This window comes from Erythranthe guttata, chromosome 8, assembly GCF_056151865.1.
Source record: "Erythranthe guttata isolate IM_541 chromosome 8, IM_541, whole genome shotgun sequence".
Taxonomy (NCBI): Eukaryota; Viridiplantae; Streptophyta; class Magnoliopsida; order Lamiales; family Phrymaceae; genus Erythranthe; species Erythranthe guttata.
The window spans coordinates 4,849,657-4,862,663 of NC_142540.1; the positions used below are offsets into that span (position 1 = coordinate 4,849,657).

Sequence of the window (13,007 nt, forward strand, 5' to 3'; positions counted from 1 at the left end):
CCGGATCTTTATGAATTTACTGAACCAAACCAAATAGTTTGGTTTTGGGTATCAAGTGTCGCAAAATGCAAAATGATATTTTTGTTTTCTGATTTTGGATTTGCTGAATGCACAGGCCTATTGGCAGTGGAGATTGGGCCTAGATACTCTTTCAGAAATCCAAGAATTTGCTCGTAGTAAGGTACTGTCAAGCCCGCCCAATATATTTTATATCTTGGCAATCCGTATATTGCTGCCAGCTAATAATTGTTAATGCTAATACGTCAATTGAGTTGGTGAGGTGGATGGATAAGGCAGAATTTATTGCGAACCGCTGCATTGACTGCCGACCTTATCACGGCAGATTTTCTCACCATTATATAACACGCATTCTCCGTGCACCAATTCATTCCCATATCTCCATTCCTCTGTTCCTCTTTCGGTTTTCTTCTCATCATTTTCTCTGATTTAAGGCTTTTGCTTTAATTTTTGGTTGAAAATCAAATGAGATTTGTGTTTATATTTGTAAGTTTTTTATTTTATTTAGTTTTTGAATGATGCCTAAATTTTTTTCTTGTTCTTCTCTAGTTGTATTCAACATTCAGTTTTACATCTTCTATCCATGGATTCAAGGCTTTTGATTTATTTTTGATTCAAAATCAGAGGACATATGTCTGCTTTGAGTTACGTAATTTTTTTTTTTTGAATTTTTCGAATTTCCATTCCCCATCGCCTAGTTGATTAATGTTTCCATATCTTTCCGTTCAGTTTTTATTCATTTCTACTTTGGATTATGAGATCGTATATATCTCATCTCGATCTGAAGATTAGTGTTCTAGGACAAGTTTTTGTGTCATAGTTATGTTGCTTCTCTTTCTGATGATTTTTTTTCCTTGTAGAGTTATCGATGAAGAAATATCCTCTGCTGGAAATATGCAGAGGAACGAGCTCAATTTTAAGGTAAATTTAGAATTTTTGTATCTATGCAATTCTCTTGTATTAACTTTCTCCTACTAATTAAAAGAGTAAATTTTCAAATTCCATTGCTACGTTTATCTTTTCGAAACTATTTATCGTAGTTGAATTATTTTGATTAATACATTCATGTATCGAAGAGGGGTCTGATGTTGTATTTGAAAAAAATGTCTAGTCATCAATCACGAAATGATTTAGTAAATAACCTTATCTTTAATAACTTAATCGACAGATCTTACATCAGATACCCATTGGAAATGGAAGGAAGCTATTTATTTTTCTTTTTAAGAGGATTATATCAGTATCTGTAGATCTCTTCTAATTCACTAGCATACCAACTTTTTTCATAAATTAAAATATTCAAAAATGAGGACAATGAGTTCCTATGTTAACATGTTTGTCTTTGGGTATGACAGAAGAAAAGAAGCGTATCAAACAACTGTCATCAGTGCCACAATAAGGACAAATAAATTGTCTTCAGATGCTATCAGAAGAACAACTGCATTCCCTGCATCAATAAATGGTGAGGAGTTTTACTTAAACATGGTTTACGTTTATGTTTTTTTCCCTCAGTGTTCGAGCACATTTATTGACTATATCTCTGTTGTAATTACAGGTACAGAGGACTGCAGGAGGCAGACTTTGCTGAAGCCTACGCAGGTTGTCGCAAAATTTGCAGTTGTTCAGCTCGCTTACATTCTGATCAGGATAAAGTTAGTATCCAGTTAACTGGATATCGGAACTGCTAACAAAAGCAGAATCCGTAGCTGAAGTTCCTGAACCTTCTGAAGGTACATGCTCATGCTCGGGATACAATCGAGGGAGTGAATCGGGTAACTTCCATTGTCCCACAGTTGAGGGCGTTGAAACAGCGGACCAAAAACATTTCCAATGGCACCTATATAAAGGTCAGCCTGTAATAATCCCCAACGTCCTCAACAGAACGACTGGGTTGAGCTGGGAACCATTAGTCATGTGGCGCGCCTCTCGCAAAATTAAAAGCACTCATGACTTGCGTATTCTGGAATTCAGCGTAACGAACTGCTTAAATTTACTCTTGAAAGAAAAACGGAGAATGTTTTCAACCGCATATGAAAGACTATCTTTTAAAAGAGACTCGCTAACAATATAAACTCCATTTGCAGAGTCGTATTCGTCTTAGTGACAACATGAAAGAAGGAATTTTGTATTTATTTGATTTTTCGTGCGATGGATTATCTACTGACGAGTTGATGTATTTTACCTTGATTTGTTTATAAACTCCATTGTAGTGTATTATTCGTCTTAGTGACAACATGAAAGAAATAATTTGTATTTATAGTTTTTAATTTTTTTTCTCGAATGTATTATTATCAACCGATTAGTTGATGTATTTCACCTTGATTTGTTGTTCGTCGGGTAAAAGGTACTTACCCTTGCCCGTAACACTTGCTCGCTTATACTTCGAAAGTTGTCGTTTACGCCTCAACTAACAACTCAACCTATTTGACTACCGATGGTGTTAGTGGTGTAAATAAAGTTTAAAAAATCTAATTCCGATTTCGTTCAAAAAAATTAAATCACAAATAGGAATAATTTTTTTGTTCTTTTTTTTTGAAATTGATTTTTTTTGGATGAAAGTCGGTGAAATTCGGGATTGATATATATTTTTTTTTCATTTTGAGGAAGTATGTTTTGGGTGAAGAATTTGAGAATGAAAGTAAGGTTTGTTTATATTTTGGAAGGAGACAAAATACATTATAGTGGTCAAATCATGTTTAAATGTGTTAGAGAAAAATATTTTAGAAGAAAAAAATTGAAAGATGAAATGATGTTTATCTAAAAAAGACATATTTTAATATAATAGTCATATCATGTCTGAAAAAGAGAAAAACTTTTGAAATTGTTTTGAGAAAATGATTTGAAAAGTTTAATAAATACAATTTTGTTTTGGGAATAATGAAAACAAAATAAAAATGCTTCCAAACATTGCCGGACTTTATGATTTTCAGGATGAAATTGATAAATTAAAGTGAAATTGGGGCTAAATTAAATATAGATAACAAATGGGGATTGAAAGGGTTATTTTATTAACACTGACTCAAATTACAATTTACACGACAGACCAAAACTGGAGAAAAATGGTGAGGAAAAATAATATAGGATTAGTATTTGGGTCAAAAGTATAATTATACTATATTTGATGGTCATAAAAGATAAAATCATAAATTCATAATCATCTTTTAGTTATGCTGCTGTTGATTCGTCGTTAGAAAAATCAATTGGAGGGGTTCATTGTATTTATTTAATCTACGATTCTAATTTAGATACATACATACATACACTTTGTTATGTATTGCTATGATAAATAAAATAATTGAAGATAAAAGGGCAATATCTGCATTCAAGCTCCAAAAGTGAGCATCAAATCCTTACAGAAATAGAAAGATAGATATGGCAGTCTTGCCTTACATTAAATTAGGGTAGTCTACTACTACACTACCTAGCTACAGCTACTAATCCAAACTTGGCTTCCAACTTCAGCTTCTTTCTCTATTTAAAGCAAGCCTTCCTCTTCCAGCAAGTTTTCTTGATCACTACTCCAACAACCCACGCGCTCCTCACGTGCCCCGCTTTCCCAGCCAAATTGAAAATAGTAAATGCGACTTTATTAAAAGAAACGATTCTCTTGAAACGACACCGTCTCGTCCTCAGCCAAATCCCTAATTCGATTCCCAAACCTTACATTCCCCCCCTCTTACACCAGCCATGTCTCATGGCTGTAGGTTAGGGAATTTCACCATCATCTCCTCGGCATCTTCCCAGGAAGCTTCTTCTACCGGCAAGTGGGCCCATTGCACCAGCCATTGCGTCACCGCTGCATTGTTCTTCTTTGCCAACCTCTTCTCGATTACCTTCTCTGGTATCAGCAAAAACTGGTTCTTGTCATCCAACACAGGTATGCTTTCCACAACACTATCGTTTTTTCCCACCTTCTTCTTCAATTGCGATACATGAAATATAGGGTGAACCTTAGCATCTCTAGGCAGTTGTAGCTCATAAGCCACCTCTCCGATTCTTTTAAGCACCATAAATGGTCCACAGAATTTTGGGGCCAATTTCCATACTCTGCTCTTTCTCAAACTAAGTTGTTTATAGGGTTTTAATTTGAGATAGACCCAATCTCCCTCCTGAAAAACCCTTTCACTCCTATGGGGGTCTGCAAACCTTTTCATTCTTTCCTGAGCTTGCCTCAGTAGTTCCTTGAGCTGTAGAGTAACTGATTGATGCTCCTTAGCCCAGACTTCCATCCCCACAGTTTTATTAACCCAGTGTTCTCTGTACCCCATCTGTGGTGGTGGATATCCATACAATGCTTCAAAGGGTGTTCTGTGAATGGTAGAGTGGTGGGCAGTGTTATACCACCACTCGGCCAGAGAAATCCAGTTACCCCAATCTTTAGGGTAGTGCCCACACATGCATCTTAGGTAGGTTTCCAGACATTGGTTGACCCTTTCAGTCTGACCATCCGTTTGTGGGTGATAAGCTGTGCTCAATTGTTGCTGAATGCCCAATGTCTTCATCAGTTCTCTCCAAAAAGTGATGGTGAATATAGGATCTCTGTCTGAGACAATACTTACAGGAAGCCCATGTAATCTGTAGATATTGTCTATGAAGACTTTAGATAAATTGGAAGCAGTGATGGGTTGAGATAGTGCTACAAAGTGCCCATATTTAGTTAGCCTATCTACCACAACCCAGATGGCTTCTTTCCCTTTTGAGTTGGGCAACCCCACAATAAAATCCATGGTCAGATGGGATCAAGCTTGTTCTGGAATTGGCAAGGGTTGTAGCAACCCTGGATTCTTCACAGTCTCATGTTTGTTAATCTGGCAAACATGGCATTGTCTGACTACTTCTTCCACTTGCTGTTTCAGTTGGGGCCACCTGAAAGTGTTTAGAACCCTTTGATAGGTCCCTTGTATCCCTGAATGCCCACCAAAAGTTGAGTTGTGTATGTAATTGACCACCTTGTTTCTGAACTCAGAATTACTGCCCACATACACTCTGCCTTTGTATTTCAAAATTCCCCCACAATACTCAAAATAGGAGACATCCATGGGTCTCAAGATGCACTCAGTGATTGCTTCTTGTGCCATCTTGTCTCCTAAATAGCTTTCCACCAACTCTTGCATCCACATTGGCTGCAGAACTGTAATTTGAGCCATCTCCACTGGTTCATCTCTTCTGGATAAGGCATCAGCTGCCCTATTTTCTGCACCCTTTTTGTACTCAATAGTGTAATTAAACCCCATTAGTTTGGCTAGGTATTTATGCTGTAGGGGAGTGGAAAGTTTCTGCTCCAGAAGGTACTTTAAACTCTTTTGATCTGTTCTGATGGTAAAGGTACCACAGATCAAATAGGATCTCCATTTCTGCACAGCTAATAGTATTGCCAGAAATTCCTTTTCATAGATAGACAGCCCCACATTCTTGGGTCCTAGTGCCTTGCTTAAATAAGCCAGTGGGTGTCCTTCTTGCATTAGGACAACCCCTATACCATGGTAGCAGACATCTGTCTCCACTATGAAGGGTTTGCTGAAATCTGGCAGTTGCAGGACAGGGGTACTAACCATTGCTGCCTTAAGATCTTCAAATGCTTTAGTGGCTTCTTCACTCCACTGGAAGTTACCCTTCCTCAGCAAGTTTGTCAAGGGTTTGGCCAGAATCCCATATCCCTTGACAAATTTATGCTGAAATGATCTACTTAGCAGTTGGGTAGATGTGTATGTTTTGGTAAACCGACCGAACCAAAACCAAAGCTTTAGTTTGCACTGAATACTGAACTGCTGTCCTGTTTGATATTCGTTTTCTATATTTCACAGTTTTGGTTCGATACTGATACTTTTGGTTTAAGTTTACGCAACTGAACTGTGCTTTTCTTTTTCTTTTTATTTTAATCAATTTCTGGTCAATCTCCTTCCTGGCTTCCGTTCTCATTTTTTAGTTATTTATTTATTTACTTATTTTTATTTATTTTTATTTTTTCTTCAAAGGAGGAGCCGTTCTCATTTCAGAAAATCCTTTTCTTGTACATATATGATTGAAGAAGAGATTTTTTCCATTGATGCATTCATTCCTGGTATTGTCATATGCCTTATTATTAGCTAGTTTTAGTTCTTTTCTTCCACCAAAGAAAATGCAAGTTAATAAGTTTAAAAGATTCTTTTTTTTTTTTTAATTCATTTGGAATTTTCATGTAAGCCATTTGGAAGAGCAATCAAGATCGAGATGAAATTTTTGAAATTTCCAAAGAGCAATCAATACCAAGAATGGCAATCGGTTTTCAGCATTACCAAAATATGTTTAGTATAACTTCATTTGTCTGCAATTCAGTTCTCCCGGGATCTTTACGAATTTACCAAGCCAAACCAATTTTTTTGGTTTTGGGTATTAAGTGTTGCAAAATGCAAAATGATATTTCTGTTTTCTAATTTTGGGTTTGCTGAATGCACAGGCCTATTAGCATTAGCAGTGGATATTGGGCTTCGATAAGAAATCCAAGAAATGGCTCGTAGAAGTTAAAAAACGTAGTAGGGTAATGTCAAGCCCATCCAATATATTTTGTTTCCGTATATTGCTGCCAGCTAAGAATTGTTAGTGCTGATATGGCAAGTGAGTTGGTGAGTTGGTGGATGGATAAGTCAGAATTTATTGCAATTGACTGTCGACCGTATCACGGCAGATTTTCTCACCATTATATAACACGCATTCTCCGTGCACCAATTCATTCACCATATCTCCATTTCTCTATTCCTCTCAGTTTTCTTCTCATCATTTTTTCAGAATTAAGGCTTTTGCTTTGTTTTTGGTTGAAAATCAGATGAGATTTGTGTTTATATTTGTAAGTTTTAATTTGATTTAGTTTTTGAACGATGCCTATATCTTTTTCTTATTCTTGTTACACCCCCCCCCCCCCCCCCCCAAGCTGCATTCAACCTTCATTTTTCCATCGTGTAATCATTTTCTCGGATTCAAGGATTTTGATCTATTTCTGGTTCAAAACCAAAGGACATATCTGATTTGATATACATCACTTCTTTTTTTTTTGAATTTTGTAATTTTCGATTTTTCATTCCCGATCGCCTAGTTTTTTCCGTCCATTTCTTTTTGTCCAGTTTTCATTAAATTCTACTTTGGATTAATGATAGATCTCATCTCGATTTGAAGATTAGTTTTCTAGGACAAGTTTTTGTGTCATAGTTATGTTGCTTCTCTTTCTGACGATTTTTTTTCCTTGTAGAGTTATTGATGAAGAAATATCCTTTGCCGGTAATATGCAGAGGAACGAGCTCAATTTTAAGGTAAATTTTGTGAAAGTCAATTATGATGGCAGATCTGTTAGAAATAAAGAATGATAAACAGAGAACGACAGGGATCTGATGTTGTTTTTGAAAATAATATATAGTCTTCAGTTACGAAATGATTTAGTAAATAAACTTATCTTAATTAACTCAATCAACAGATCTTGCATTAGATACCTATGTGAAATGGAAGGAAGCTATCTATATTTCTTTTTGAGAGGGTTATATCCGGAACTGTAGATCTCTTATAATTTCACTCTCGTAAAGTAAGATATTCAAAAAGTGAGGACAATGAGTTCCTATGTTAACATGTTTGTCTTTGGTTATGACAGAGGAAAAGAAGCGACTCAAACAACTGTCATCAATGCCACAATAAGGACAAAGAAAATGTCCTACAGATTCGGCGACGCGGTTTTCGTACCAGCTGGCTGCCCTCACCAAGCTAGAAACCTAAAGGTTTCAATGTCTGACTCGTATCCGACTTCGTGAACAACGACTTCAATTGTTTTTCAGTCTATATATTTTTTCGTTGTGAATTTTGCAATTAATTTTTTTGTGTACGATGTTCCATCTTGCAGTGGTGCACAAGTATGTCTATCGACTTTGTTTCAGCAGAAAGTGTCGGTGAGTGCATCCGCCTATCAACGGAATATCGGTCGTCTCCCTCACAATCATAGTTCTAAGGAAGACAAATTACAGGTATGTAAAATAATATGATTGTCTTGTCAATAACTAAAACCGGAGATATATATATAATGAATAAAAAATTGTCTGCTCGTAAGAAAAATAAAGATTGCGGACGACATCTAACGGCTCGTAATAAAACAGGTGAAGGGATTGGTTCAGCGCGCTGTACTTGGACAAGATTGATGCGTAAGTCATATATACATATGCTTGTTAAACATATGTCTTTGATACGATACGATGTTAATTCATTTTATTTTATTCTTTACCAGTATTACGTTAAGAAGTCCATTTGCACGCACCCCCTTTTGAGCATGGGAACGTACGCCAGAATCCAGCTCAGCAAGGGGAGAAACCTAGTATTTTGCAAATGAGGAGGGAGTTGGAGCGGATGAAATCGGCTCTCGAAACGAAAGGCCGCCTTTTTCAACCGCATATGAAAGACTATCTCTTGAAAGAGATTACGCTCCTCACTAACAAAATAAGCTTCAATATGCTCTTTCAGATATGGTACATTTGCACCCTCTATACACATCGGAAAATCCTGCGCTGACGAAAAGGAATGTGTAGGCAGGTGATTAAATTTAGTCTTGGAAAGAAAAACGGAGAATGTTTTCAACCGCATTTGAAAGACTCTCTTTTAAAAGAGATTCCATTTTTGCAGAGTCGTATTCGTCTTAGTGACAACATGAAAGAAGGATTTTTTGTATTTATATGTTTTTTCGTGCAATCGATTATCTACTGATGAGTTGATGTACCTGTATATATTTTTGGGTAAAATATACTTCTTTTTACCCCCGTGTAATAAGCTCAATCGAGAGTTGTATTCGACTTAGTGACAACATGAAAGAAGGAATTTGTATTTATATGTTTTTTTTTTTGTCTAATGAATTATTTACTTATGAGTTGATTTATTTCAATTTGATTTGTTCATTGTGAAAATACTGTGTGTATGTATTTTTGGGCACTATGGTTTATGGAATGGCAACGAATATATGCAAGACGAAAATTACTAAGTGCAAGACCTTACTTTATGCAAGACCAATATATAAATAAATTTACTAAGATCAAGATTGGAAATTACAAATATAACCCCAATATTAATTTAGATATTATTAATTCAAATTAGGCTAATTGCTATTGCAAGACAAAAAAAAAAAAAAAAAAAGGAATAAAGAAAAGGAAAAAAGAGGGAACTCACTCCCCCAACAAAACCCCAACATCTTCTTCTTCACACTCATATTACACACTTTTTTCCACAAAAAAATCTTCCATATTCTCCAAAACCCTCATCACACAAATCCCTCAAATCTTACTAAAACTTGAAAAGAAGGACATTATGGATACACAAGACATAAATATGGAGGATTTTAAGGTCGAAGAACACAAAGAGGTAAGAAATATTGTACTTTGTGATCGTTTTTCTCGTTTTTCGCACCTCATTTCACGTACAAAAAATTCGACATGTACATGTCGAAATATGCTCCGAATATCGACACATTAGTGTCGAAAATTTCAACATAAATCGACACTCTTTTCTTGTCGATTTTTATTGAATTTTTCAACACTGTGGTATCGATATTCGGTGCATATTTCGACACTGGTGTGTCGATTTTTCACTGTTACAATTGTTTAACCAAAAATCGACACCAATATGTCGAAATATTTCCAAAAAATCGACAAGTACAGGTCGTTTTTTGTAAAATCGCAACTCCTTCAACAATAGTGCTAGAATCGAACCCTAAAATTATCAACTATGTTCTAAAATGACTTGTATTCATTATTCTAACAATAAAATCATGTTTATCACATTTTATTTCTCAAAAAAAATTAACTCAAAAAGTAATTTTCTTACTTTCTTTTCGTGAGACTGCTGTGGCGGGGTTGAGGCAACAACAGTTGCAGGTGGGGAGGTTCTAGTGGTTGTCGACTGCAACGGCGACGGGGCGACGGCGAAGGGCGGCAGCGAGTGCTGCAATTGATTTTTTTCCCTTCTTCCCTCCTCGTTTTTTAGTTCTCATTTTTCAATTTATTTTTTCTTTCTTTTTTTATTAATTTTTGTTTTTTAAATTAGTCTTGCAAAAGTAAATTAATAAAAGAATTTTATTTTTTTTGGTATTTTACTAAGGCTATTATAGTCTTTTTATACTTAGTTTGATAAAAAAAAATTAATTTGGTCTTGCTCTAAGTAAGTTTGTGATTGCAAATAGTCGCTGCCTTATGGAATATTCACCCCTTTTAATTTGAAAATTGTCATTTACCCCTCAACTAATAAGTCAACCTATTTGACTACTAAAATAGTGAGGTGGTTTAAATGAAATGTAATTTTATCCTCAAAATTTTACATCATTTTTTATTAGGTTGAGGCTATATGCAAGACTAATTTCACTTGTGCAAGATCAAATTAAAATTTTCAATATATAAATACTATAATACCCTTATTTGTTAAAAAATAGAAAATTTCAAATGTGCAATACCAAAAACTCAAAAACAAAAAAAACTCTATCACAAAACCACAAAACCAACTCTCATAAATCTTTCTCCTTCCTCATCTATAAACCCACAAAACCTAAACATTCAAAATCATCAAAACTCAACAAATCTTACAAAGATGGCAAGTATGGAGTCAATAGACATCAAAATAGAAGAATCTACGGTGGAATAATCCAAGAAATTATGCATTTATGTGTTTTTTTTAGCTAGAATATCGTTTTTCCAAAAACAATCCCGCGCAGACACAGTCGACGTGTACATGTCGAATTTTATAGGCAAAAATCGACAATGAGATGTCGATTTTGTAGTACAAAATCGACACCTTAGTGTCGAAATTTAATTGTTAGTAAATTAGGCTAAATATACTAAATTTCGACATTAAGGTGTCGAATTTATGGACATATATTCGACACCTTAATGTCGAAATTTAGTTGTTTCATATTTCGACATGTACATGTCAAATTTTATAGGTAAAAATCGACATTGAGATGTTGATTTTGGAGTACAAAATCGACACCTTAGTGTCGAAATTTAACTGTTAGCAAATTAGTCCAAAATTTACTAAATTTCGACATTAAGGTGTCGAATTTATGGACATATATTCGACACCTCAATGTCGAAATTTAGTTGTTTCATATTTTTTTATTATTTGTTATTTGGTCTTGCATAGGGGTGAAAGTCGGATGGATTGGATCGGAATTAGCCTTTTCGGAAAATTTCCAAAAAATTTCGGAAGTACAAAATCAATTCCAATTCCAATTCCAAAATTTTCGGAATCTAAAAATTCATTCCAATTCCAAAAGGCCCGGAAATTTCGGAATTTCGGAAAAAAATCGGAAATCATATAAGCTTTAAAATTTCAAAACTTAGCCGAAATTTTCTAAAATGTTCATAATTTTTCGAAAATAAGAGCATCCACGTCGATAAAAGTAAAACTAATAACTACTAAATTTCAGTTCAAAAAAATAAATAAAAATAAACACCGCATAATATCCAATAAAACTTCTAACAACAATTCATTATGTCAAAATCCTAAAACAAAACTTATAGGTGTATTTTTCGATAAATAAGTATTGTATAATATACACTATTTATAGGTGTATTTTTCGGAAAAAAATCGGAATTTTTCGGAATTAATTTCGGAATTAAATTGGATCGGAAATCGGAAATTCCAAATTTATTTTAGATAATTCCAATTCCAATCCAAAAAAATCGAAAAATTTCGGAAATCGGAATTTCGGAAGTCGGAATGAAAAAAGTTGTTCCAAAATCGGAACTTTTCGGATCGGAACCGGCGGAAATTGGAAAATCCGTTCCAACTTGCACCCCTAGTCTTGCATGAGCAAACAAAAACCAATTTAATTTATGGGTATATTTGTCATCTCATCTTAATAAAATGGAATATTTTGGAATCTTTCTTTAATTTGGTCTTGCACAAGTGGAATTAGTATTGCATATAGCCGCAGCCTTTTTATTATTATTGTCCTTCACACATGATACCTTATTTTTATAATAGGAAATTAATTTTTATACTGTGAATAAATTTAAATAAATGTTTTGGGTTAGTTTCATTTTTTAAATTGATAAAATTATTTACTTTAATTATTATTTAAAAAAAAATATTTTTAACATTAAAATTTATATAATTAGTTATAACTAGAATTTATGTAATTTGTAATTTGAAGTCCAAATGTTTTTTTTTTGTTGGATTAAATTTCATTGAATTAATATAAAGTGTATATTGTGTTGATTTTTTTATTCATGAAATCAATTTATAAATAACATTGAAAAAAAATATATGATTAAAGTATTACCATTATCATAAAGGCTAGTACCAATCTCTTAATTAGGAATTATTATAACTAGCCTATATTAAATCTCATGTGGAGAATAATGTTAAATGTTGTGCTAAAATTTTAAATAACGAAAATATTTCCGATTTTAAGAGTGAGTTAAATGGCAATTCGATTGGTACTTATAATATAAGACCCGATCCCAAAAGGATAAAAATAATTTTATGTAAAATCATTTGATTGTTATAGAAAATAAATGGCAGTGGTTTGGGTTGATGCAGATACAATTATTCGTCTGCTCTTATTCTCGAAAACAGAAGTTGAAACTTTATAATTTGAAATCATTATTCGAATAAAGATTAAATTTAATTAAAATAAAGCCGCAATTTTTCCCAGCCATTTATTTTTTTGTTAACCAGTAAAAACACAGTTCAATTTTTGGATTGAAAAAATGATTCGGAATTTGTAAATATTTTTTGAATTAAGGGGTTTATACATTTTTTATTCGAGGTGAATTGAAAAACAAAAATAGTCTAGATTATACTAGATCCTCTACCATAGTCCAGTTTCGAACCCTTTAAAGCGTTCTTTGTGAGATCACATTTTACTTGTAACTTATATAGCACGGACATGAAAAAGGTGATACGGAAAAACTGACACGGGGAAATGATATATTCTAAAAATGAAGATATGGGAACTCGGGGGAAATGTGTGACTATTAAAATCATAGGGGTATAAT

At 34.0% G+C, this 13,007-nt stretch overlaps 1 protein-coding gene and 1 long non-coding RNA gene across 3 annotated transcripts; both read left to right on the forward strand.

Annotated features, from left to right (window-relative positions):
- Positions 1-193: 193 nt before the first annotated feature.
- On the forward strand, positions 194-2,337 carry LOC148768351 (uncharacterized). Of its 2 annotated transcripts, XR_016033080.1 has the most exons (4): positions 194-504; positions 879-939; positions 1,371-1,477; positions 1,571-2,337. It is a non-coding gene; the product is annotated as an uncharacterized LOC148768351 (long non-coding RNA). The 2 variants fall into 2 exon arrangements; XR_016033079.1 differs by lacking the exon at positions 194-504 and having other exon boundaries at positions 511-939.
- A 4,254-nt stretch (positions 2,338-6,591) lies between these two features.
- LOC148768352 (lysine-specific demethylase JMJ26-like) lies at positions 6,592-8,884 on the forward strand. Its single transcript, XM_088821773.1, has 6 exons — positions 6,592-6,838; positions 7,238-7,298; positions 7,631-7,762; positions 7,877-7,997; positions 8,127-8,171; positions 8,255-8,884. The coding sequence occupies exons 2-5, from the start codon at positions 7,246-7,248 to the stop codon at positions 8,166-8,168; spliced, it is 348 nt and encodes a 115-aa protein (XP_088677899.1). The 5' UTR covers positions 6,592-6,838; positions 7,238-7,245; the 3' UTR covers positions 8,169-8,171; positions 8,255-8,884.
- Positions 8,885-13,007: the final 4,123 nt, after the last annotated feature.